Consider the following 27,270-nt stretch of genomic DNA (forward strand, 5'->3'; position numbering starts at 1 on the left):
ACACTACATTACACACCCCTCACACATCCCCACACTATCTTACACCACCCCCCCACACTACCTTACACACCCCCTCACACTACCTTACACACCCCCTCACACTACCTTACACCCCCTCACACTATCTTACACACCCCCCCCACTACCTTACACACCCCCCCCACACTACCTTACACACCCCCCACACTAAATTACACACCCCTCACACTACCTTACACACCCCCTCACACTACCTTACACACCCCCCACACTATCTTACACACCCCCCACACTACCTTACACACCCCCCACACTACCTTACACCCCCCCCACACTACCTTACACACCCCCCCCACACTACCTTACACACCCCCCCACACTACCTTACACACCCCTCACACTATCTTACACACCACCCCCACACTACCTTACACATCCCCTCACACTACCTTCCACCCCTCACACACCCCTCACACTATTACACCCCCCCACACTACCTACACACCCCCTCACACCCCCTCACACTACCTTCCACACACCCCTCACACTATCTTACACACCCCTCACACTATCTTACACACCCCTCACACTACCTTACACACCCCCTCACACTATCTTACACACCCCCTCACACTACCTTACACACCCCCTCACACTACCTTACACCCCCTCACACATCCCCTCACACTATCTTACACACCCCCCCACACTACCTTACACACCCCCTCACACACCCCCTCACACTACCTTACACACCCCCTCACACTATCTTACACACCCCCTCACACTACCTTACACACCCCCTCACACTACCTTACACACCCCCCCACACTACCTTACACACCCCCCCCACACTACCTTACACATCCCCCCACACTACCTTACACATCCCCTCACACTATCTTACACACACCCCCCCACACTACCTTACACACCCCCCTCACACTACCTTACACCACCCCCTCACACTACCTTACACACCCCCTCACACTATCTTACACATCCCCTCACACTATCTTACACATCCCCTCACACTACCTTACACACCCCCTCACACTAACTTACACACCCCCTCACACACCCCCCTCACACTACCTTACACACCCCCCCACACTACCTTACACATCCCCTCACACTATCTTACACATCCCCTCACACTACCTTACACACCCCCTCACACACCCCCCTCACACTACCTTACACACCCCCTCACACTACCTTACACACCCCCTCCACACTACCTTACACACACCCTCACACTACCTTACACATCCCCTCACACTACCTTACACACCCCCTCACACACCCCCCTCACCACTACCTTACACACCCCCCTCACACTACTTACACACCCTCTCACACTACCTTACACACCCCCTCACACTACCTTACACACCCCCTCACACTACCTTACACACCCCCCCCACACTACCTTACACACCCCTCACACTACCTTACACACCCCCTCACACTACCTTACACATCCCCTCACACTACCTTACACACATCCCCTCACACTACCTTACACACCCCCTCACACACCCCCTCACACTATCTTACACACCCCCCTCACACTACCTTACACACCCCCCCACACTACCTTACACACCCCCTCACACACCCCCTCACACTATCTTACACACCCCCTCACACTACCTTACACACCCCCTCACACTACCTTACACACCCCCTCACACTACCTTACACACCCCCTCACACTACCTTACACACCCCCTCACACTACCTTACACACCCCCCCACACTACCTTACACACCCCCCCACACTACCTTACACACCCCCTCACACTACCTTACACACCCCCTCACACTACCTTACACACCCCTCACACTGCCTTACACACACCCCCACACTACCTTACACACCCCCTCACACTACCTTACACACCCCCTCACACTACCTCACACATCCCCTTATACACCCCCCCACACTACCTTACACACCCCTCACACTACCTTACACACCCCCCTCACACTACCTTACACACCTCCCCACACTACCTTACACACCCCCCCACACTACCTTACACACCCCCTCACACTACCTTACACACCCCCCCACACTACCTTACACACCCCCCCACACTACCTTACACACCCCCTCACACTACCTTACACATCCCCTCACACAACCTTACACACCCCCTCACACTACCTTACACACCCCCTTACACACCCCCTCACACTACCTTACACACCCCCTCACACTACCTTACACACCCCCTCACACTACCTTACACACCCCCTCACACTACCTTACACACCCCCTCACACTACCTTACACACCCCTCACACAACCTTACACATCCCCTCACACTACCTTACACACCCCCTCACACTACCTTACACACCCCCTCACACTACCTTACACACCCCCTCACACTACCTTACACACCCCCCCACACTACCTTACACACCCCCTCACACTACCTTACACACCCCCTCACACTACCTTACACATCCCCTCACACTACCTTACACACCCCCCCCACACTACCTACACACCCCCTCACACTACCTTACACATCCCCTCACACTACCTTACACACCCCCTCACACTACCTTACACATCCCCTCACACTACCTTACACATCCCCTCACACTACCTTACACACCCCCTCACACTACCTTACACACCCCCTCACACTACCTTACACATCCCCTCACACTATCTTACACACCCCCTCACACCCCCTCACACACCCCCTCACACTAACTTACACACCCCCTCACACTACCTTACACACCCCCTCACACTACCTTACACACCCCCCCACACTACCTTACACACCCCCTCACACTACCTTACACACCCCCTCAACCTACCTTACACATCCCCTCACACTACCTTACACACCCCCCCCACACTACCTTACACACCCCCTCACACTACCTTACACATCCCCTCACACTACCTTACACACCCCCTCACACTACCTTACACATCCCCTCACACTACCTTACACATCCCCTCACACTACCTTACACACCCCCTCACACTACCTTACACACCCCCTCACACTACCTTACACATCCCCTCACACTACCTTACACACCCCCTCACACTACCTTACACACCCCCTCACACTACCTTAAACACCCCCTCACACTACCTTACACACCCCCTCACACTACCTTACACACCCCCCCACACTACCTTACACACCCCCCTCACACTACCTTACACACCCCCTCACACTACCTTACACATCCCCTCACACTACCTTACACACCCCCCCCACACTACCTTACACACCCCCTCACACTACCTTACACATCCCCTCACACTACCTTACACACCCCCTCACACTACCTTACACATCCCCTCACACTACCTTACACATCCCCTCACACTACCTTACACACCCCCTCACACTACCTTACACACCCCCTCACACTACCTTACACATCCCCTCACACTATCTTACACACCCCCTCACACCCCCTCACACACCCCCTCACACTAACTTACACACCCCCTCACACTACCTTACACACCCCCTCACACTACCTTACACACCCCCTCACACTACCTTACACATCCCCTCACACTACCTTACACATCCCCTCACACATCCCCTCACTCCCCCCCTCACACTACCTTGCACACCCTCTGACACATCCCCTCACACACCCCCTCACCCTACCTTACACACTCCCTCACCCTACCTCACACACCCCCTCACCCTACCTTACACACCCCCTCACCCTACCTCACACACCCCCTCACCCTACCTTACACACCCCCTCACACTACCTTACACATCCCCTCACACTACCTTACACACCCCCTCACACTACCTTACACATCCCCTCACACTATCTTACACACCCCCTCACACCCCCTCACACACCCCCTCACACTACCTTACACACCCCCTCACACTACCTTACACACCCCCTCACACTACCTTACACACCCCCTCACACTACCTTACACATCCCCTCACACTACCTTACACATCCCCTCACACATCCCCTCACTCCCCCCCTCACACTACCTTGCACACCCTCTGACACATCCCCTCACACACCCCCTCACCCTACCTTACACACCCCCTCACCCTACCTCACACACCCCCTCACCCTACCTTACACACCCCACAAGCCACTAATATGAACTTTGAACAGCTTGCACATTGCAGATATGGGGAATTGTTTACTACATGTTTACACACACACTGACAGAGTAACCCACAGACAGAGTAACCCACTGACAGAGTAACCCACAGACAGAGTAACCCACTGACAGAGTAACCCACTGAAAGAGTAACACACTAACAGAGTAACCCACAGACAGAGTAACCCACTGACAGAGTAACTCACTGATAGAGTAACCCACTGACAGAGTAACCCACAGACAGAGTAACCCACTGACAGAGTAACCCACTGACAGAGTAACCCACTGACAGAGTAACCCACAGACAGAGTAACTCACTGACAGAGTAACCCACTGACAGAGTAACACACAGACAGAGTAACTCACTGACAGAGTAACCGACTGACAGAGTAACCCACTGACAGAGTAACCCACAGACAGAGTAACCCGCTGACAGAGTAACCCACTGACAGAGTAACTCACTGACAGAGTAACCGACTGACAGAGTAACTCACTGACAGGAAGATGAACTTCGTCAAAAGCGTCTGACTCAACAATCCAAAGGGCTTGTGCGTGCCTGCATGTGTGTGTGCGTGCGTGTGTGCAGATATGCGTGTGTGTGGGTGTGTGTGTGCGTGCGTGTGTGCGTGCGTGCGTGCGTGCGTGCGTGCGTGCGTGTGTGTGTGTGTGTGTGTGTGTGTGTGTGCGTGTGTGTGCGTGCGTGCATGTGTGTGTATGTGCGTGTGTGTGTGTGTGCGTGTGTGTGTATGTGCGTGTGTTATTGTTGGGTGAATAGTACTTGGCATGCATGGTATGAGTGCTGCATGGTACCAGTGTTGGCTAGACAACAGTAGCTTACCATAATCGCTAGCTACTGTAGCTAGCTACTTCCCCGCATGTGAGCCCTGCCAGTGACAGCTGTCAAAGCAAAGCATGTGTCACGTCCTGACCATAGTAAGATGTTATTTTCTATGGTAGAGTAGGTCAGGGCGTGACAGGGGTTGTTTTTCTATGTTTTGTATTTCTATGGTCAGGTTTTAGTTTTGTATTTCTATGTTGTGTTTGTTTGGGATGATCTCCAATTAGAGGCAGCTGGTCCTCGTTGTCTCTAATTGGAGATCATACTTAAGTAGGGTTTTTTTCCACCTGGGTTTGTGGGAGATTACTTTTGAGTTGTGTATGTTTCACCTCTGCGTCACGGTTTGTTGTTTTTTTTGTCAGTTTATTTATATATTGCATAGTTTCACAGTATAAATAAAATGTGGAACGACACACACGCTGCACTTTGGTCCACTCATTCCTACGACACCCGTGACAGCATGCTAAAAGCATCAGTGGCATATTCATCACGCAGATTCTGTTGGAAAACGTTTCTTAAAAATGAAACGGGGAGGGGCCTAACTGAATTTGTTTTAGTTGATTACACCAGAGCCTTTCAGCCAACATGCCACTAAGCAAAAACTGATTGAATCAACGTTGTTTCCAAGTCATTTCAACAGCAAAAATTGGATGACGTGGAAAACTGATTGGATTTGCAACAAGTCGTCAACGTAAGGGAATTTGGTCTTTTTGTCAACCAACTTTTAACCTAAATCCAATGGGATGGTGAATTCTTTTGTTGATTTCACGTTTTATTCACATTAGTTGACAACAGAACCAAATGTAAATAAAAACTAGACGTTGAACGACGTCTGTGTCCAGTGGGAAGTCTTTTATCTCTAAACTGCAGAACACCGTAAAGCAGGGTTATTCAACCGGAGAGGTACTGCATGGGTCCTGCGAAAATATGTAAAACAAAACCCCAAAAAGTCAAACAAATACTAAATATATTTGTATGTTTTATGAATATCGCCAGCAACAACAGAATAAATATGTTGGATTTACCAACAGTAGAAAATATGAGAATATCTTCTTTCTATTGATGTCAACTTTATTTCTCAACTCCTAACATTGAGTCAATTACACACATTGGAGTCAATTACACTCATTGGAGTCAATTAAACTTTGGAGTAAATTAAACTTTGGAGTCAATAACACTCATTGGAGTCAATTACACTCATTGGAGTCAATTACACTTTGGAGTCACTTACACTCATTGGAGTCAATTACACTCATTGGAGTCAATTACACACATTGGAGTCAATTACGCACATAGGAGTCAATTGCACATATTGGAGTCAATTACACTCATTGGAGTCAATTTCAGTCATTGGCGCCAATTAAACTAATTGGAGTCAATTACACACATTGATTCCAATTACACTCATTGAAGCCAATTACACACATTGGATCCAATTACACTCATTGAAGCCAATAAATCTAATTGGAGCCAATTACACTCATTGGAGCCAATTACAGTCATTGGAGTTTTGACATAGGCTTTGAAAAAGCACCTGTGTATGAATGTGGACAGTTCCATTAGTACTTCCTAGAAATTAGACTTTAAGGATGCTTATTTTAATGTTAGCTCACATAATATCATTTTAAAGTTACAATTAGACTTTAAGGATGTTTATTTTAAGGCCCCTGAACTCTCGTGTATATTCTGCGCTATGCAACGCTTTTACAACATACAAAAATGTGCTGCTTATCAAGGGGCAAAGTATTGACACATTTCTTTTTAATTGAGAGACGAGCTTAAAGTTTTCTTTACTGACCATCATTTTCACTTGTCTGACCGCTTGCATGATGACGAGTTTCTCACACAACTGGCCTATCTGGATGATGTTTTTTCTCACCTGAATGATCTGAATCTAGGATTACAGGGACTCTCCGCAACTATATCCAATGTGCGGAACAAAATTGAGGCTATGATTAAGAAGTTGGAGCTCTTCTCTGTCTGCATTAACAAGGACAACACACAGGTCTTTCCATCATTGTATGATTTTTTTGTGTGCAAATTAATTCAAGCTTACGGACAATGTCAAATGTGATATAGCGAAGCACCTGAGTGAGTTGGGTGCACAATTACGCAGGTACTTTCCAAAAAACGGATGACACAAACCACTTCGTTATGCCTTTCATGCCCTGCCTCCAAATTGCAACAAGCGGTTCTGTGAAAATTTAATTTTATTTAACCAGAAGCCACTGCTAGATTACTGGATTGGGCTGCGCTCTGAGTTTCCTGCCTTGGCAAATCGCGCTTTTAAGACACTGATTCCCTTTGCAACCACGTACCTATGTGAGAGTGGATTCTCGGCCCTCACTAGCATGAAAACTAAATACAGGCACAGACTGTGTGTGGGAAATGATTTAAGACTGAGACTCTCTCCAATACAACCCAACATTGCAGAGTTATGTGCATCCTTTCAAGCACACCCTTCTCATTAACCTGTGGTGAGTTATTCACAATTTTATATGTAAGATGGTTAAATAAAGAACAAAATTTTTGATTATTATATTATTATTTGTGCCTTGGTCCTATAAGAGCTCTTTGTCACTTCCCACGAGCCGGGTTGTGACAAAAAACTCACACTCATTCTTATGTTTAATAAATGTATCGTATAGTGTGTATGTGGCAGGCTTAAAATGATGTCAAAAACAACATTGAGAGTGCGCTGACCCTGGTGCTGGAGGGGGTAGGCAGCTGGAGGTTGAATGTTTGAAGGGGTACGGGACTATAAAATGTTGGGGAACCACTGATCTAGTGTATATTTAAATCATTGGCTGTGCGGCTTGTCACATCTCAGGAGAGTGGTACTTAGCAGAGAGCTGGACAAAGCGGCATTTTTTATTTTTTTCACGACGACCGTGTGCTTGAGAGTCTTAAAATCCATAATCCAATGTGCCTTGTCATTGTCAAAGGACTGGCTGGCTCAGTGGAGTGATTGTCTACTTTTGCTTGACACAGCATGTCCAACTCTCCAACCAACTTTGCCAGTTTTGGCACAGAGTTTGGGGCCATATAGTAGTCACATTTATTTATTTATTTATTTCACCTTTATTTAACCAGGTAGGCAAGTTGAGAACAAGATCTCATTTACAATTGCGACATGGCCAAGATAAAGCAAAGCAGTTTGACACATACAACAACACAGAGTTACACATGGAGTAAAACAAACCTACAGTCAATAATATAGTAGAAAAATAAGTATATTTTCAAAGTGAGCAAATGAGGTGAGATAAGGGAGGTAAAGGCAAAAAAGGCCATGGTGGCGAAGTAATTACAATATAGCAAGTAAAACACTGGAATGGTATATTTGCAGTGGAAGAAAGTGCAAAGTAGAAATAGAAATAATGGGGTGCAAAAGAGCAAAATAAATAAATACATAAATACAGTAGGGGAAGAGGTAATGGTTTAGGCTAAATTATAGATGGGCTATGTACAGGTGCAGTGATCTGTGAGCTGCTCTGACAGCTGGTGCTTAAAGCTAGTGAGGGAGATGAGTGTTTCCAGTTTTAGAGATTTTTGTAGTTCGTTCCAGTCATTGGCAGCAGAGAACTGGAAGGAGAGGCGGCCAAAGGAGAAATTGGCTTTGGGGGTGACCAGAGAGATATACCTGCTGGAGCGCCTGCTACGGGTGGGTGCTGCTATGGTGACCAGTGAGCTGAGATAAGGGGGGACTTTACCTAGCAGGGTTGTTACGTGTGACACGTTTTTCTTGCTCCCCATTTTCCCATATCAGTTTGTTTGTGTCCTAGGCATTACAGGTGTACTGAGTTGCGGCTGACGATGGTGGGTGTGGCTTCGGTCCGGAGTCCTGGCAGCTGTAGCTGATTGACGAGAGGATATCTGTTTGCCGTGTGAGAAGAGAGAGAGAGAGAGAGAGAGAGAGAGAGAGAGGGGACACTTGTTTTTTGTTTGGCTAGTTGAGGATTTGATGATTTTAATTTATTTTTGTTTGTGTTTCAGCCTGTCCTCTTGAGGTGCTCCACCCTACCTAGGTCCTGGAGAAGGGAAAAGGTAGATCTGCCCATGGGTGTACATTCCCACGTAGATAACCCATTGTTTTATTCACTAGGTTAGCCGGGCGGGTGTCACCCTTGTATGTTCTTGAAACCAGGTAGGACAGTGGGTTAGGGTTTAGACTGTGTTAGGAAGGAATAGGAGTGTAGTAGAGGAGGGACCTTTTGTTTATTTTCATTAATTGGACCCCGATCCCAAACATTCCCTTCTCTTACCTTCCCTGGTTGTTGTTTTTTTTTGTTTTCTTACTGATTCTTTATGGGTGTTTTATATTGTCTATTTATTTGCTTGTTTAATTGCTTAACTAAACATCCCCCGAGGGCTAACCTTGAGTTCTGGTTGTGGTCTGGTTATTTCCGCTCATTACACCCCACATTTCTTCCCCATCCATCTGGTTTACCTTGTGTGCGTAAGCACAGGCATTTACGTCTCCTCCTCAGGCGAGCTACACCCGAGGGGAGAACGTAAGAAGGGTCTTTTAGATGACCTGGAGCCAGTGGGTTTGGCGACAAGTATGAAGCAAGGGCCAGCCAACGAGAGTGTACAGGTCGCAGTGGTGGGTAGTATATGGGGCTTTGGTGACAAAACAGAAGGCACTGTGATAGACTGCATCCAATTTATTGAGTAGGGTATTGGAGGCTATTTTGTAAATGACGTCGCCGAAGTCGAGGATCGGTAGAGTGGTCAGTTTTACGAGGGTATGTTTGGCAGCATGAGTGAAGGATGATTTGTTGCGAAATAGGAAGCCAATTCTAGATTTAACTTTGGATTGGAGATGTTTGTTGTGAGTCTGGAAGGAGAGTTTACAGTCTAACCAGACACCTAGGTATTTGTAGTTGTCCACATATTCTAAGTCAGAACCGCCCAGAGTAGTGATGCTGGACGGGCAGGCAGCTGCAGGCAGCGATCGGTTGAAGAGCATGCATTTAGTTTTACTTGTATTTTAGAGCAGTTGGAGGCCACGGAAGGAGAGTTGTATGGCATTGAAGCTCATCTGGAGGGTAGTTAACACAGTGTCCAAAGAAGGGCCAGAAGTATACAGAATGGTGTCGTCTGCATAGAGGTGGTTCAGAGACTCACCAGCAGCAAGAGCGACATCATTGATGTATACAGAGAAAAGAGTCGGCCCAAGAATTGAACCCTGTGGCACCCCCATAGAGACTGCCAGAGGCCCGGACAACAGGCCCTCCGATTTGACACACTGAACTCTATCAGAGAAGTAGTTGGTGAACCAGGCGAGGCAATCATTTGAGAAACCAAGGCTATTGAGTCTGCCGATGAGGATGTGGTGATTGAGTTGAAAGTCTTGGCCAGGTCAATGAATACAGCTGCACAACATTTTCTTTTCTATCGTTGGCGGTTAAGATATCATTTAGGACCTTGAGCATGGCTGAGGTGCACCCATGACCAGCTCTGAAAACAGATTGCATAGCGGAGAAGGTGCGGTGGGATTCGAAATGGTCGGTAATCTGTTTGTTGACTTGGCTTTTGAAGACTTTAGAAAGGCAAGGTAGGATAGATATAGGTCTGTAGCAGTTTGGGTCAAGAGTGTCCCCCCCTTTGAAGAGGGGGATGACTGCAGCTGCTTTCCAATCTTTGGGAATCTCAGACGACACGAGAGGTTGAACAGGCTAGTAATAGGGGTTGCAACAATTTCGGCAGATCATTTTAGAAAGAAAGGGTCCAGATTGTCTAGCCCGGCTGATTTGTAGGGGTCCAGATTTTGCAGCTCTTTCAGAACATCAGCTGACTGGATTTGGGAGAAGGAGAAATGGGGAAGGCTTGGGCGAGTTGCTGACGAGGGTGCAGTGCTGTTGACCGGGGTAGGTGTAGCCAGGTGGAAAGCATGGCCAGCCTTAGAAAAATGCTTATTGACATTCTCAATTATAGTGGATTTATCGGTGGTGACAGAGTTTCCTATCCTCAGTGCAGTGGGCAGCTGGGAGGAGGTGCTCTTATTCTCCAAGGACTTTACAGTGTCCCAGAGTTTGTGTTGCAGGAAATACATTTCTGCTTGAAAAAGCTAGCCTTTGCTTTTCTAACTGCCTGTGTATATTGGTTTCTAACTTCCCTGAAAAGTTGCATATCACGGGGGCTGTTCGATGCTAATGCAGAACGCCACAGGATGTTTTTGTGTTGGTTAAGGGCAGTCAGGTCTGGAGAGAACAAAGGGCTATATCTGTTCCTGGTTCTACATTTCTTGAATGGGTCATGCTTATTTAAGATGGTGAGGAAGGCATTTAAATAACCAGGCATCCTATACTGAAAGGATGAGGTCAATATCCTTCCAGGATACCCGGGCCAGGTCGATTAGAAAGGCCTGCTCGCTGAAGTGTTTCAGGGAGCGTTTGACAGTGATGAGTGGAGGTCGTTTGACCGCTGACCCATTACGGATGCAGGCAATGAGGCAGTGATCGCTGAGATCTTGGTTGAAAACAGCAGAGGTGTATTTAGAGGGCAAGTTGGTTAGGATGATATCTATGAGGGTGCTCGTGTTTACGGCTTTGGGGTTGTACCTGGTAGGTTCATTGATACTTTGTGTGAGATTGAGGGCATCAAGCTTAGATTGTAGGGTGGCTGGGGTCTTAAGCATGTCCCAGTTTAGGTCACCTAGCAGCACGAGCGCTGAAGATAGATGGGGGCAATCAGTTCACATATGGTGTCCAGAGCACAGCTGGGGGCTGAGGGTGGTCTATAGCAGGCGGCAATGGTGAGAGACTTGTTTTTAGAGAGAGATTTTTAAAAGTAGAAGTTCAAATTGTTTGCGTACAGACCTGGATAGTAGGACAGAACTCTGCAGGCTATCTCTGCAGTAGATTGCAACATCGCCCCCTTTGGTCGTTCTATCTTGTCTGAAAATGTTGTTGTTAGGGATGGAGATTTCAGAGTTTTTGGTGGTCTTCCTAAGCCAGGATTCAGACACGGCTAGGACATCCGTGTTGGCAGAGTGTGCTAAAGCAGTGAATAAAACAAACTCAGGGAGGAGGCTTCTAATGTTAACATGCATGAATCCAAGGCTATTACGGTTACAGAAGTCATCAAAAGAGAGCGCCTGGGGAATAGGAGTGGAGCAAGGCACTGCAGGGCCTGGATTCACCTCTACATCGCCAGAGGAACAGAGGAGGAGTAGGATACGGGTACGGCTAAAAGCTATGAGAATTGGTCGTCTAGGACGTAGAGAGTAAAAGAGTAAAAGGAGCAGGTTTCTGGGGGCGATAAAATTGCTTCAAGGTATAATGTACAGACAAAGGTATGGTAGGATGTGAATACAGTGGAGGTAAACCTAGGCATTGAGTGATGATGAGAGAGATATTGTCTCTAGAAACATAATTGAAACCAGGTGATGTCATCACATGTGTGGGTGGTGGAACTGAGAGATTGGATAAGGTATAATGAGCAGGGCTAGAGGCTCTACAGTGAAATAAGGCAATAAACACTAACCAGAACAGCAATGGACAAGGCATATTGACATTAAGGAGAGGCATGCTTAGCCAAGTGAGCAAAAGGGTCCAGTAAACAGTGAGGTCGGTTGCTATTCAGACAGCTAGCCGGGCCATGGGTAGCAAGTTGGCAGAAGATGGTCAGTTTTTAGGCACCTCGTGCGTTTCCGTCGGTAGATTAGCGGGGTTCCATGTGGTAGAGGGGACCAATCCAATTGGCAAAAATAGTTATAGTTATAGTTGCCCAAGAAAATTGGCCGATAGACCTATTCAGATAGCAGCGGATAAGACAGCATGACTGGCCACATGGTGGCACTACAGGAAAGGAAGTGAAAAGATGCATAGACAAAGTTTTTATGTTTTCAGATTGATTATGCAGTGCATGCTTTATTCATAATCATAGCACGAAGGAACCAAAAAAGACCATCAGACCACTCATCACGCTAAGACTCCGTTTTATTATTTTGGATGAACTAATAACAGTTATAGACATAGAGCAGTATCACTTCCTATCACAAACTACTCATATTAGCTTTAGAATAAATACGATTGCACTGGAGAGATACGCTCATTTTGTTGTTCATATGGCGTTACGGGATCCATTGTTGATCTGTGTTTGATTATCTAGCCAGGGCCAGACCCACCATGTTCTGGGCTCTGCTGAAGATGGAATAGTACTGTCGGATGAAGATGTCACCCAGAATCCACAGGTCAGAGTTACTAGACTGGAGACCGGTGCGGCAGCCATAGTAGGTGGACTGTACGGGTGGCAGAGAGAGAGAGAACTAGTCAAAACAATGTTACGGTCACTTCATGGCTACGTAAGATCTACACACACCACAGACACACACACACACACGCACACACACCTGGCGGACATAGGTGGAGGCTGGGAGAGTGAAGGCCTGTCCGTGGATGTGGAAGACCATCGCTGGCATGTTGTTGATGCTGTTACAGTTCACCACATTCTGAAAAGAGAGAGAGACAAATAGAGGGAGGAGAGAGAGGTATGAGAGGAGAGAGAGACGATGAATTGAACAGCGTTTGCTTTGTGAGGTAGACTGTGTGAGTTCTTTTCTGGATCTTGTTGAGTTATGTCAGTAGTGGTGATGGGAACAAATCATTTACACAACATTATGCCTGGTTCTTCGTGACACATCACCAAAACAATATTATATGACTTACGTCTCCGTTGGCGGAGTAGGCTCCCACAGCACGGGCCATGCTGGAGATGTCGGCCTGAGGTCCCACAATATTAGAGGTGCCGGTGTCCACGATAGCCTGGCAGCCGCCGTTACAGGCCACAATCTGGCCGTTCACAGTCACACTACAATGGACACACAGATATACACAGATCAGGAGGAGATGGCTGCTTGAGAACTGTTCTTAACCACTTCATCTACCAGTTTCATAGGATTATATAACCCATTAATAACCATTTATAAGCCTATATATAACCTAGTTCTGTAACTGCAACAGTACCTGTCGACGGTGATCTGCCAGTACATCTGAGAGGACAGGGGGATCCATGCGATCTGGCCGTAGTAGTGGTTGGGGTCAACGCCTCCGAAGGTCACCATGCTACCTACCTCAGAGTTACTGAAGATGGACGACACCAGAGAGAGAGAGGGAGAGAGAGAGGGGGGGAGAGAGAGACAGAGGTGGGGGAGAGAGAGAGAGAGAGGGAGAGAGAGAGAGAGAGAGAGAGGGGAGAGAGAGAGCGAGAGAGAGAGAGAGAGAGAGAGAGAGAGAGAGAGGTTGCATCAGTTCATAGTTCCATGTCTGCCAAGTCATGATGGTATTTGGGAGCCATGTGGCTCTGGTCAAAAGTAGTGCACTACATAGGGATTAGGGTTCCATTTCGGACACAGCCCTGGTTGACCTCCACTCTGACCACTCACCGAGTCAGGTAGACAGAGAACATGTCCTGGTTGACGAGATGCTGGGTCATCATGTTGTCAAAGACTGGTGTGGCCTGAGAGGCTGCCAGGCGGGGGTAAGCCAGACCCAGGATACCATCAGCCTTCATATGAGCCATGAAGGGAGCCTCCGATTGACTCAGCCCAAAGATCTGGTTCTTCACAGGGATCCCACCCACCTACAGAGGACCAGGAAGAGGAGGAAGAGGAGGAGAAGAAGAGGGGAGAGGAAGAAGGAAGAAGAAGAGAATATTTGAGATAGTACTGAAATCTACACAATGATTCCAGTCCTCATGTTGTTGTGTTGAATTCTGTTCCTTACCACAACGGTGTCGAAGCCCTCGAAGCCAGTCATACTGCCAGTGCCGTATTGGATGGACAGGCTCTTTCCAGCATTCTTGAAGGTAGAGGACAAACCGGGGTTGAACTTGTTGTGGTTGGCTGGAAAGAGGGGAGACACGATTAGTCTGGGAGTGTTTGTGTGTGTGTTTGTGCGTGTCTGTGTGTGTTTGTGCGTGTGTGCATTACAAACCACAAGCTGCGCTGCTGCAGTAGATGGAGGGAATCCACAGGTTGGATGAGCCAGTGTCAAAGATGACAGTGAAGGACTGAGGTGGAGTTCCAATGGAGATCACTCCAAAGTAAGCCAACTAGAGAAGATCAAATAATGAAATAATTATTTGTATTAATAAATACCTCCCCCTACCCTATGATATTATAAGAATTAGCTGAATTACACCAGAATACCTATAGGTCATCAGTAATCGAATTGTTGATTTCAAACTAAAGTTCTCCTGGTGAATCAATAATTAATTTAGGAAGAAGATGCCAAAAGACGTGTTTCTGCCTTCTCTGCTGCCTTACATAGTGTAAAGTGTTAAGTGCTATCCATTCTCATGCTTACATCAGCGTCGTTGGTCATCTGCTCGCTGGAGACAGAGAGGCTCTGGTCGTCAAACCTGGTGGGGTTGAAAGGGAACTTCCCTCTGTACTCATCCCACAGACCCTGCTCCTCCAGGCTCTCCCTGGCACTCTTCCCCTTGATCAGCGGCACCCTGTGGAGGAGGACAAAGTCTGGTTAGGCAAGCAGCTCAGTTCCAGCAAGTTTCTGGTCAAAGGTCCAAGACCTTCTGGTCAAACCATTGCAATAAACTTTATGGCAGCATAGGCTAAACAACTGCGTGTGACTATTCAAATCATACACTTATTTTGGGGTATTATTCCTTTCACTGCCTTCTGATCTGTTGTGTAATGTAAATATAGTAGTATAGCAGGAGTATAGCAGGAGTATAGCAGGAGTATAGCAGGAGTATAGAAGGGGTATAGCAGGGGTATAGCAAGAGAATAGCAGGAGTATAGCAGGAGTATAGCAGGAGTATAGCAGGAGAAAAGTAGGAGTATAGCGGGAGTATAGCATGAGTATAGCAGGGGTATAGCAGGGGTATAGCAGGAGAATAGCAGGAGAATAGCAGGAGTGTAGCAGGGGTATAGCAGGAGTATAGAAGGAATATAGCAAGAGTAGAGCTGGGGTATAGTGGGAGTATAGCTGGAGAATAGTAGAAGTATAGCATGAGTATAGCGGGAATATAGAGGGAATATAGTAGGAGTATAGCAGGGGTATAGTGGGAGAATAGCAGGAGAATAGTAGAAGTATAGCAGGAGAATAGCTTGCGTATAGCAGGAGTATAGTAGGAGTATAGCAGGAGAGTAGTAGGAGTATAGCAGGAGAGTAGCGGGAGTATTGAAAGAGTATTACAGGAGAATAGCAGAAGAATAATAGGAGTATAGCAGGAGTATAGCGGGAACATAGCGGGAGTACAGTGGGAGCATATTGGGAGTATAGCAGGAGTATAGTGGGAGTATAGCAGGCGTATTGCGGGAGTATAGCAGGGGTATAGCAGGAGAATAGCAGGATAATAGCAGGAGTGTAGCAGGGGTATAGCAGGAGTATAGCAGGAGTATAGCAAGAATAGAGCTGGGGTATGGTGGGAGTATAGCAGGAGAATAGTAGGAGTATAGCAGGAGTATAGCAGGAGTATAGCGGGAATATAGTAGGAGTATAGCAAGGGTATAGCGGGAGAATAGCAGGAAAATAGTAGAAGTATAGCAGGAGTATAGCTTGCGTATAGCAGGAGAATAGTAGGAGTATAGCAGGAGTATAGCAGGGGTATAGCTGGAATATAGCGGGAGAATAGCAGGAATATAGTAGGAGTATAGCAGGGGTATAGCAGGTGAATAGCAGGAGAATAGTAGAAGTATAGCAGGAGTATAGCAGGAGTATAGCAGGAGTATAGCAGGAAAATAGTAGGAGAATAGTGGGAGTATTGAAAGAGTATAGCAGGAGAATAGCAGAAGAATAGTAGGAGTATAGCAGGAGTATAGCGCAAGTATAGGGGTATAGCAGTGGTATAGCGGGAGTATAGCAGGAGAATAGCAGGAGAATAGTAGGAGTATAGCAGGAGTGTAGCAGGAGTATAGCAGGAGTATAGCAGATGTATAGCAGGAATATAGCAGGAGTAGAGCTGGGGTAGAGCAGGGGTATAGCAGGAGTATAGCAGGAGTATAGCAGATGTATAGCAGGAACATAGCAGGAGTATAGCTTGAGTATAGCAGGAGTACAGCAGGAGTATAGCGGGAGTATAGCAGGAGTATTGTAGGAGTATTGCAGGAGTATAGTAGTATTAACATACTGGATGATGCATTCAGAGAGTGCCACCATGGCACACAGAACGATAGCCCACTTCATGATTCGATGGCTGGTCTGCTCAGCTGTCCCCTGTAGAACTCGTTCAGCTGGGCAAAGAAGCAATTCGTCAATCAACCCATCAAACGCAATGTATCGCAGTTCTTTTGCTCAGCGCAAACCAAGCAAAGTAGAGACCTTGAAAGGAACCAGACTCACCTGTAGATGCCTGTGGATGAGTGATCTGAGACGTGTGTGTGTTGCCTTATATATAGACGGTCCACAGTTCTACCTCTGCATTCCTTTATCGCTACGATAAGAGCGTTTCCACCTGCCATGATAAGTACTGGTGAAATAATGGACGACCTCGAGACAATGTCAATCTAACGATTACCTCGGTAGTCCACAGTATGTTGGTTCCAATGGCTACATTACAGTAATGTGTGTATACTGTTGAAAAGTGCCAGTTCTAATCATATAATGGATAACCTGCCAGACTTCTCTCTAGGAGATGAAATGACTTGTGTTGACTCAGTGATATAAAGTAAAGGTCCCCACTTGCAAATACCCTCCTATCAGCACACCTTTCCCTCACACGGTTTACTTTTGGATTAGGCAGCCTTATTAAGATTACTGTATCTCTGTTAGAATACGATGCCTATCAGCCAGGGATTATTTCATTAACTAACATGGCACATTTATGAGAACATTCACAATGTTAACAAATATCTTGGTGATTATTTAAAGATAAACGTCACTATATGTTTCAAATAGAAAATATAAAGGACATTCAACACAAAACACAACGTTACTTCTGGGCCAAGTGGCCGTATGTCTTCACTGATCAGCAAGGAAAATATATATGAAATGGTCCTTTGAGATTAAAAAAATTATCCTCTATTTAAATATTGTTTTATACAATAGATACACAAGAAGAAAAAGGTAAACAACCCCAGCCCCCCGAATATGTACAGTTGAAGTCAGAAGTTTACATACACCTTAGCCAAATACATTTAACCTCAGTTTTTCATAATTCCTGACATTTAATCCTAGTAAAAATTCCCTGTTTTAGGTCAGTTAGCATCACCACTTTATTTTAAGAATGTGAAATGTCAGAATAATAGTTGAGATAATTATTTATTTCAGCTTTTATTTATTTCATCACATTCCCTGTGGGTCAGAAGTTTACATACACTCAATTAGTATTTGGTAGCAAACGTTTCGGGTAGCCTTCCACAAGCTTCCCACAATAAGTTGGGTGAATTTTGTCCCATTCCTCCTGACAGAGCTGGTGTAACTGAGTTAGGTTTGTAGTTATCCTTGCTCGCACAAGCTTTTTCAGTTCTGCCCACATATTTTCCATAGGATTGAGGTCAGGGCTTTGTGAAGGCCACTCCAATACCTTGACTTTGTTGTCCTTATTGCCACAACTTTGAAAGTATTTTGCCACAACTTTGGAAGTATGCTTGGAGTCATTGTCCATTTGGAAGACCCATTTGCGACCAAGCTTCAACTTCCTGACTGATGTCTTGAGATGTTGCTTCAAAAACTGATTGGATTTGCAACAAGTCGTCAACGTAAGGGAATTTGGTCTTTTTGTCAACCAACTTTTAACCTAAATCCAATGGGATGGTGAATTCTTTTGTTGATTTCACGTTTTATTCACATTAGTTGACAACAGAACCAAATGTAAATAAAAACTAGACGTTGAACGACGTCTGTGTCCAGTGGGAAGTCTTTTATCTCTAAACTGCAGAACACCGTAAAGCAGGGTTATTTAACCGGAGAGGTACTGCACGGGTCCTGCGAAAATATGTAAAACAAAACCCCAAAAAGTCAAACAAATACTAAATATATTTGTATGTTTTATGAATATCGCCAGCAACAACAGAATAAATATGTTGGATTTACCAACAGTAGAAAATATGAGAATATCTTCTTTCTATTGATGTCAACTTTATTTCTCAACTCCTAACATTCAGTCAATTACACACACTGGAGTCAATTACACTCATTGGAGTCAATTACACTCATTGGAGTCAATTACACACATTGGAGTCAATTACACACATAGGAGTCAATTACACTTATTGGAGTCAATTACACTCATTGGAGTCAATTTCACTAATTGTCACCAATTAAACTAATTGGTGCCAGTTACACTCATTGGAGCCAATTACAGTCACTGGAGTCTTTGACATAGGCTTTGAAAAAGCACCTGTGTATGAATGGGGACAGTACCATTAGTACTTCCTAGAAATTAGACTTCAAGGATGCTTATTTTAATGTTAGCTCACATAATATCATTTTAAAGTTACAATTAGACTTTAAGGATGTTTATTTTAAGGCCCCTGAACTCTCGTGTATTTTCTGCACTATGCAACGTTTTTACAACATACAGAAATGTGCTGCTTATCAAGGCGCAAAGTATTGACACATTTCTTTTTAATTGAGAGACGAGCTTAAAGTTTTCTTTACTGACCATCATTTTCACTTGTCTGACCGCTTGCTTCTCTGTCACGTTCTGACCAGTAAAGGGGTTATTTGTTATTGTAGTTTGGTCAGGACGTGGCAGGGTTTTTTTTTATGTGGTTCGGGGTTTGTTGGGTTATGTTATTATGAAACAAACACCCCTCTTGCGAGTGTTTCGGGGTTTGTTGGGCTATGTTCTATGTTAGTATATTTCTATGTTTATCTAGTATGTCTAGTTCTATGTTTAGTTAATGGGGTTGACCTTCAATTGGAAGCAGCTGCTCCTAATTGCTTCTAGTTGAAGGTCCTATTTAAGAGAGGTGTTTTTCTGTGGGATTTTGTGGGTAGTTGTCTCCTGTTTTGTGTCTGTACACCTGACAGGACTGTTTAGTGTTGTTCATTTGTTTTGTATACGTGATTTGTTTGTTTTTCCTTCTTCACATTAAAAAGAAGATGAGTATACACGTTCACGCTGCGTTTTGGTCTGATCTTTATGACACCGTTACAGAACTACCCACCACCAAAGGACCAAGCAGCGGAGGAAGGAGCAGCAGGTGGACTACAGGGAGTTGTGGACATGGGAGGATATTCTGGACGGGGCTGGACCATGGCACCAGGCTGTTGAATACCGTCGCCCACCGGAGGAGATAGAGGCAGTTAAGGCGGAGCGCGCCGTTATGAGGCTTTATACGCGCCGATTGGGAAGCACAAGAGGCACCCCCAATAATTTTTTTTTGGGGGGCATACGGGTAGTTTGGCTGGGCCAAGGGTTAGCCCTAAGCCAACTCCCCGTGCTTATTATGGGGGGCGTATGGAGTGGAGAGCGCCGGAGTATGCGGAAGTGCGCACGATCTCGCCCATGCGCACGCACAGTCCGGTGTGAGCAATCCCAGCCCCTCGCAAGTGCTGTGCTAGAGTGGGCATCCAGCCTGGAAGGAGGATGCCTGCGCAGCACATCTGGCCACCTGTGCGCCACCTAGGGTAAGGCTACCCTACGCCTGCTCTACGCACGGCAACCATCAGGCCTCTGCACAGCCCAGTTCGCCCTTTGCCAGCACTCCACTCGTACAGGGCTACTATTACCATCCACCCAGGACGGGTTGTGCAGGAGGTGCGCTCCAGACCTCCAGTGCTTAACCATGGCCCGGTGTATCCTGTTCCCGCTCCTCGCACTAGCCTTGGGGTGTGTGTCTCCAGTCTGGTACCTCCACTACCAGCCCCACGCACCAGGCGTCCAGTGCGTCAGCCCTGTCCAGCTCGTCCTGCTCCTGCTCCTCGCACTAGCCCTGTGGTGCGTGTCCCTAGTCTGGTGCGTCCTAAGACAGCCCCACGCATCAGGCCTTCAGTGCGCAGTCCCCGTCCAGAGCTTCCGACGACAGTGCCTCGTCCAGAGTTTCCGACGACAGTGCCTCATCCAGAGCTTCTGGCAACAGTACCCCGTCCAGAGTGTCCGGCGACAGTGCCCCGTAGAGAGACGGCCCACAGTCCGGAGCCGAGAGAGACGGCCCACAGTCCGGAGCCGAGAGAGTCGCCCTACAGTCCGGAATCGGCACAGCCAGAGTCGCACTACAGTCCGGAATCGGCGCAGCCAGAGTCGCCCTTCAACCCGAGGTCTCCAGCGACGCGCATCAGCCCGAGGTCTCCAGCGACGCACATCAGACCGAGATCTTCAGCGATGCGCCATAGCCCAGAGACTTCGGGAGGGGAAACATTTAATAAGTATTTAGCGGGGGTGGACAGGTTAGGTTGGGGAGTAAGGCCGGAGCCTGAGCCACCTCCATAGTAGGTGGGTTGAAGAGGGGGGGGTGTAGCACTAGAACCGTCGGTGACGGTGGCCACCCTCCCTTCCCTCCCTTTAGTTGGGGATTATTTTTTGGTTTATGTTTAGAATTATTGGATTAGGTTTTGCTTCGTTGTTTTAGGTGCAGCCGGGGTATGCACCTTTGGGGGGGGGGGGGGGGGGGGGGGGTACTGTCACGTTCTGACCAGTAAAGGGGTTATTTGTAGTTTGGTCATGTAGTAGTTTTTGTAGTAGTTTCTATGGTATTTGTGGGTAGTTGTCTCCTGTTTAGTGTCTGAGCACCTGATAGGACTGTTAGTGTTGTTCATTTGTTTTGTATATGTGATTTGTTTGTTTTTCCTTCTTCACATTAAAAAGAAGATGAGTATACACGTTCCCGCTGCGTTTTGATCTGATCCTTACGACACCCATTACATTCTCTGTCTGCATTAACAAGGACAACACACAGGTCTTTCCATCATTGTATGATTTTTTGTGCGCAAATTAACTCAAGCTTACGGACAATGTCAATTGTGATGTAGCGAAGCACCTGAGTGAGTTGGGTGCGCAATTATGCAGGTACTTTCCCAAAACGGATGACACAAACCACTGGATTCGTTATGCCTTTCAGGCCCTGCCTCCAAATTGCAACAAGCGGTTCTGTGAATATTTTATTTAACCAGAAACCACTGCCAGATAACTGGATTGGGCTGCGCTCAGAATTTCCTGCCTTGGCAAATTGCGCTTTTAAGACACTGATGCCCTTTGCAACCACGTACCTATGTGAGAGTGGATTCTCGGCCCTCACTAGCATGAAAACTAAATACAGGCACAGACTGTGTGTGGAAAATGATTTAAGACTGAGACTCTCTCCAATATAACCCAACATTGCAGAGTTATGTGCATCCTTTAAAGTACACCCTTCTCATTAACCTGTGGTGAGTTATTCACAATTTTATATGTAAGATGGTTTAATAAAGAGCAAAATTATTGATTATTATATTATTTCTGCCTTGGTCCTATAAAAGCTCTTTGTCACTTCCCACGAGCCGGGTTGTGAAAAAAAACTCACACTCATTCTTATGTTTAATAAATGTTTCGTATAGTGTGTGTGTGGCAGGCTTAAAATGATGGCGAGTCTTAACCTCCATAATCCAATGTGCCTTGTCATTGTCAAAGGACTGGCTGGCTCAGTGGAGTGGTTGCCTACTTTTGCTTGACACAGCAAGTCCAACTCTCCAACCAACTCTGCCAGTTTTGGCACAGAGTTTGTGGCCATAGAGCAGTCACATGATTGGCCACATGGTGGCACTACAGGAAAGGAAGTGAATAGATGCATGGACATAGTTTTTATGTTTCCAGATTGATTATGCAGTGCGTGCTTTATTCATAATCATAGCACGAATGAACCAAAAAAGACCATCAGACCACTCATAACGCTAAGACTCCGTTTATTATTTTGGATGAACTAATAACAGTTATAGACATAGAGCAGTATCACTTCCTATCACAAACTACTCAAATTAGCTTTAGAATATATACGATTGCACTGGAGAGATACGCTCATTTTGTTGTTCATATGGCGTTACAGGATCCATTGTTGATCTGTGTTTGATTATCTAGCCAGGGCCAGACCCACCATGTTCTGGGCTCTGCTGAAGATGGAATAGTACTGTCGGATGAAGATGTCACCCAGAATCCACAGGTCAGAGTTACTAGACTGGAGACCAGTGCGGCAGCCATAGTAGGTGGACTGTACGGGTGGCAGAGAGAGAGAGAACTAGTCAAAACAATGTTACGGTCACTTCATGGCCAATGTAAGATCTACACATACCACAGACACACACACACGCACACACACCTGGCGGACATAGGTGGAGGCTGGGAGAGTGAAGGCCTGTCCGTGGATGTGGAAGACCATCGCTGGCATGTTGTTGATGCTGTTACAGTTCACCACATTCTGAAAAGAGAGAGAGACAAATAGAGGGAGGAGAGGGAGGTATGAGAGGAGAGAGAGACGAGGAATTAAACAGCGTTTGCTTTGTGAGGAAGACTGTGTGAGTTCTTTTCTGGATCTTGTTGAGTTATGTCAGTAGTGGTGATGGGAACAAATCATTTACACAACATTATGCCTGGTTCTTCGTGACACATCACCAAAACAATATTATATGACTTACGTCTCCGTTGGCGGAGTAGGCTCCCACAGCACGGGCCATGCTGGAGATGTCGGCCTGAGGTCCCACAATATTAGAGGTGCCGGTGTCCACGATAGCCTGGCAGCCGCCGTTACATGCCACAATCTGGCCGTTCACAGTCACACTGCAATGGACACACAGATATACACAGATCAGGAGGAGATGGCTGCTTGAGAACTGTACTTAACCACTTAATCTACCAGTTTCATAGGATTTTAAAACCCATTAATTAATTAATTAATGAATTCTGCATTTATAACCCTATAAAACGTTCTGTAACTGCAACAGTACCTGTCGACGGTGATCTGCCAGTACATCTGAGAGGACAGGGGGATCCATGCGATCTGGCCGTAGTAGTGGTTGGGGTCAACGCCTCCGAAGGTCACCATGCTACCTACCTCAGAGTTACTGAAGATGGACGACACCAGAGAGAGAGAGGGAGAGAGAGTGGGGGAGTGTGAGGGGGAGAGAGAGAGAGGGGGAGAGAGAGAGAGAGGGGAGAGAGAGAGGTTGCATCAGTTCATAGTTCCATGTCTGCCAAGTCATGATGGTATTTGGGAGCCATGTGGCTCTGGTCAAAAGTAGTGCACTACATAGGGATTAAGGTTCCATTTCGGACACAGCCCTGGTTGACCTCCACTCTGACCACTCACCGAGTCAGGTAGACAGAGAACATGTCCTTGTTGACGAGATGCTGGGTCATCATGTTGTCAAAGACTGGTGTGGCCTGAGAGGCTGCCAGGCGGGGGTAAGCCAGACCCAGGATACCATCAGCCTTCATATGAGCCATGAAGGGAGCCTCCGATTGACTCAGCCCAAAGATCTGGTTCTTCACAGGGATCCCACCCACCTACAGAGGACCAGGAAGAGGAGGAAGAGGAGGAGAAGAAGAGGGGAGAGGAAGAAGGAAGAAGAAGAGAATATTTGAGATAGTACTGAAATCTACACAATGATTCCAGTCCTCATGTTGTTGTGTTGAATTCTGTTCCTTACCACAACGGTGTCGAAGCCCTCGAAGCCAGTCATACTGCCAGTGCCGTATTGGATGGACAGGCTCTTTCCAGCATTCTTGAAGGTAGAGGACAATCCGGGGTTGAACTTGTTGTGGTTGGCTGGAAAGAGGGAAGACACGATTAGTCTGGGAGTGTTTGTGTGTGTGTGTGTTTGTGCGTGTCTGTGTGTGTTTGTGCGTGTGTGCATTACAAACCACAAGCTGCGCTGCTGCAGTAGATGGAGGGAATCCACAGGTTGGATGAGCCAGTGTCAAAGATGACAGTGAAGGACTGAGGTGGAGTTCCAATGGAGATCACTCCAAAGTAAGCCAACTAGAGAAGATCAAATAATGAAATAATTATTTGTATTAATAAATACCTCCCCCTACCCTATGATATTATAAGAATTAGCTGAATTACACCAGAATACCTATAGGTCATCAGTAATCGAATTGTTGATTTCAAACTAAAGTTCTCCTGGTGAATCAATAATTAATTTAGGAAGAAGATGCCAAAAGACGTGTTTCTGCCTTCTCTGCTGCCTTACATAGTGTAAAGTGTTAAGTGCTATCCATTCTCATGCTTACATCAGCGTCGTTGGTCATCTGCTCGCTGGAGACAGAGAGGCTCTGGTCGTCAAACCTGGTGGGGTTGAAAGGGAACTTCCCTCTGTACTCATCCCACAGACCCTGCTCCTCCAGGCTCTCCCTGGCACTCTTCCCCTTGATCAGCGGCACCCTGTGGAGGAGGACAAAGTCTGGTTAGGCAAGCAGCTCAGTTCCAGCAAGTTTCTGGTCAAAGGTCCAAGACCTTCTGGTCAAACCATTGCAATAAACTTTATGGCAGCATAGGCTAAACAACTGCGTGTGACTATTCAAATCATACACTTATTTTGGGGTATTATTCCTTTCACTGCCTTCTGATCTGTTGTGTAATGTAAATATAGTAGTATAGCACGAGTATAGCAGGAGTATAGCAGGAGTATAGCAGGAGTATAGCAGGAGTATAGAAGGGGTATAGCAGGGGTATAGCAGGAGAATAGTAGGAGTATAGCGGGAGTATAGCATGAGTATAGCAGGGGTATAGCAGGGGTATAGCAGGAGAATAGCAGGAGAGTAGCAGGAGTGTAGCAGGAGTATAGCTTGCGTATTGCAGGAGTATATTAGGAGTATAGCAGGAGAGTAGTAGGAGTATAGCAGGAGAGTAGCGGGAGTATTGAAAGAGTATTACAGGAGAATAGCAGAAGAATAATAGGAGTATAGCAGGAGTATAGCGGGAGCATAGCGGGAGTACAGTGGGAGCATAGCGGGAGAATAGCAGGAGTATATTGGGAGTATAGCTTGCGTATAGCAGGAGAATAGTAGGAGTATAGCAGGAGAGTAGTAGGAGTATAGCAGGAGAATAGTGGGAATATTGAAAGAGTTTAGCAGGAGAATAGCAGAAGAATAGTAGGAGTATAGCTGTAGCATAGCGGGAGTATAGCAGGAGTATAGCAGGAGTAGAGCTGGGGTATAGTGGGAGTATAGCAGAAGTATAGCAGGAGAATAGTAGGAGTATAGCAGGGGTATAGCAGGAATATAGTAGGAGTATAGCAGGGGTATAGCAGGTGAATAGCAGGAGAATAGTAGAAGTATAGCAGGAGTATAGCAGGAGTATAGCAGGAGTATAGCAGGAGTATAGCAGGAAAATAGTAGGAGGATAGCGGGAAGATTGAAAGAGTATAGCAGGAGAATAGCAGAAGAATAGTAGGAGTATAGCAGGAGTATAGCGCAAGTATAGGGGTATAGCAGTGGTATAGCGGGAGTATAGCAGGAGAATAGCAGGAGAATAGTAGGAGTATAGCAGGAGTGTAGCAGGAGTATAGCAGGAGTATAGCAGATGTATAGCAGGAATATAGCAGGAGTAGAGCTGGGGTAGAGCAGGGGTATAGCAGGAGTATAGCAGGAGTATAGCAGGAGTATAGCAGATGTATAGCAGGAACATAGCAGGAGTATAGCTTGAGTATAGTAGGAGTATAGCAGGAGAATAGTAGGAGTATAGCAGGAGTACAGCAGGAGTATAGCAGGAGTATTGCAGGAGTATTGTAGGAGTATTGCAGGAGTATAGTAGTATTAACATACTGGATGATGCATTCAGAGAGTGCCACCATGGCACACAGAACGATAGCCCACTTCATGATGCGATGGCTGGTCTGCTCAGCTGTCCCCTGTAGAACTCGTTCAGCTGGGCAAAGAAGCAATTCGTCAATCAACCCATCAAACGCAATGTATCGCAGTTCTTTTGCTCAGCGCAAACCAAGCAAAGTAGAGACCTTGAAAGGAACCAGACTCACCTGTAGATGCCTGTGGATGAGTGATCTGAGACGTGTGTGTGTTGCCTTATATATAGACGGTCCACAGTTCTACCTCTGCATTCCTTTATCGCTACGATAAGAGCGTTTCCACCTGCCATGATAAGTACTGGTGAAATAATGGACGACCTCGAGACAATGTCAATCTAACGATTACCTCGGTAGTCCACAGTATGTTGGTTCCAATGGCTACATTACATTAATGTGTGTATACTGTTGAAAAGTGCCAGTTCTAATCATATAATGGATAACCTGCCAGACTTCTCTCTAGGAGATGAAATGACTTGTGTTGACTCAGTGATATAAAGTAAAGGTCCCCACTTGCAAATACCCTCCTATCAGCACACCTTTCCCTCACACGGTTTACTTTTGGATTAGGCAGCCTTATTAAGATTACTGTATCTCTGTTAGAATACGATGCCTATCAGCCAGGGATT

General features: G+C 46.3%; 2 protein-coding genes across 2 annotated transcripts; both read right to left on the reverse strand.

The window, feature by feature from the left end:
* Positions 1 to 12,880: 12,880 nt before the first annotated feature.
* Positions 12,881 to 17,296, reverse strand: LOC115156470 (pepsin A-like). The gene is made up of 10 exons (XM_029703895.1): positions 17,264 to 17,296; positions 17,052 to 17,154; positions 15,266 to 15,416; positions 14,894 to 15,011; positions 14,684 to 14,802; positions 14,344 to 14,540; positions 13,925 to 14,041; positions 13,628 to 13,769; positions 13,312 to 13,410; positions 12,881 to 13,200 (listed from the first exon to the last, which is right to left on the reverse strand). Exons 2-10 carry the CDS (start codon positions 17,105 to 17,107, stop codon positions 13,063 to 13,065), a joined length of 1,137 nt encoding a protein of 378 aa, XP_029559755.1. The 5' UTR covers positions 17,108 to 17,154; positions 17,264 to 17,296; the 3' UTR covers positions 12,881 to 13,062.
* Positions 17,297 to 22,730: 5,434 nt separating this feature from the next.
* On the reverse strand, positions 22,731 to 26,881 carry LOC115156481 (pepsin A-like). The gene is made up of 10 exons (XM_029703906.1): positions 26,816 to 26,881; positions 26,604 to 26,706; positions 25,071 to 25,221; positions 24,699 to 24,816; positions 24,485 to 24,603; positions 24,145 to 24,341; positions 23,783 to 23,899; positions 23,474 to 23,615; positions 23,158 to 23,256; positions 22,731 to 23,049 (listed from the first exon to the last, which is right to left on the reverse strand). The coding sequence occupies exons 2-10, from the start codon at positions 26,657 to 26,659 to the stop codon at positions 22,912 to 22,914; spliced, it is 1,137 nt and encodes a 378-aa protein (XP_029559766.1). The 5' UTR covers positions 26,660 to 26,706; positions 26,816 to 26,881; the 3' UTR covers positions 22,731 to 22,911.
* Between the last annotated feature and the right edge of the window lie 389 nt (positions 26,882 to 27,270).

Source organism: Salmo trutta, chromosome 2 (assembly GCF_901001165.1).
Source record: "Salmo trutta chromosome 2, fSalTru1.1, whole genome shotgun sequence".
Lineage (NCBI taxonomy): Eukaryota > Metazoa > Chordata > Actinopteri > Salmoniformes > Salmonidae > Salmo > Salmo trutta.

Excerpts from the sequence above, each read along its gene's own strand:
- LOC115156470 (XM_029703895.1), bottom strand. The coding sequence starts at position 17,107 with ATGAAGTGGGCTATCGTTCTGTGTGCCATGGTGGCACTCTCTGAATGC. Across the intron at positions 14,541-14,683 it reads AGGGCTTCGACACCGTTGTG|GTGGGTGGGATCCCTGTGAA; the intron begins GTAAGGAACAGA and ends GGTCCTCTGTAG. Across the intron at positions 14,042-14,343 it reads TTCTCTGTCTACCTGACTCG|TAACTCTGAGGTAGGTAGCA; the intron begins GTGAGTGGTCAG and ends GTCCATCTTCAG.
- LOC115156481 (XM_029703906.1), bottom strand. The coding sequence starts at position 26,659 with ATGAAGTGGGCTATCGTTCTGTGTGCCATGGTGGCACTCTCTGAATGC. Across the intron at positions 23,900-24,144 it reads TTCTCTGTCTACCTGACTCG|TAACTCTGAGGTAGGTAGCA; the intron begins GTGAGTGGTCAG and ends GTCCATCTTCAG. Across the intron at positions 23,050-23,157 it reads CCTCCACCTATGTCCGCCAG|TCCACCTACTATGGCTGCCG; the intron begins GTGTGTGTGCGT and ends CCACCCGTACAG.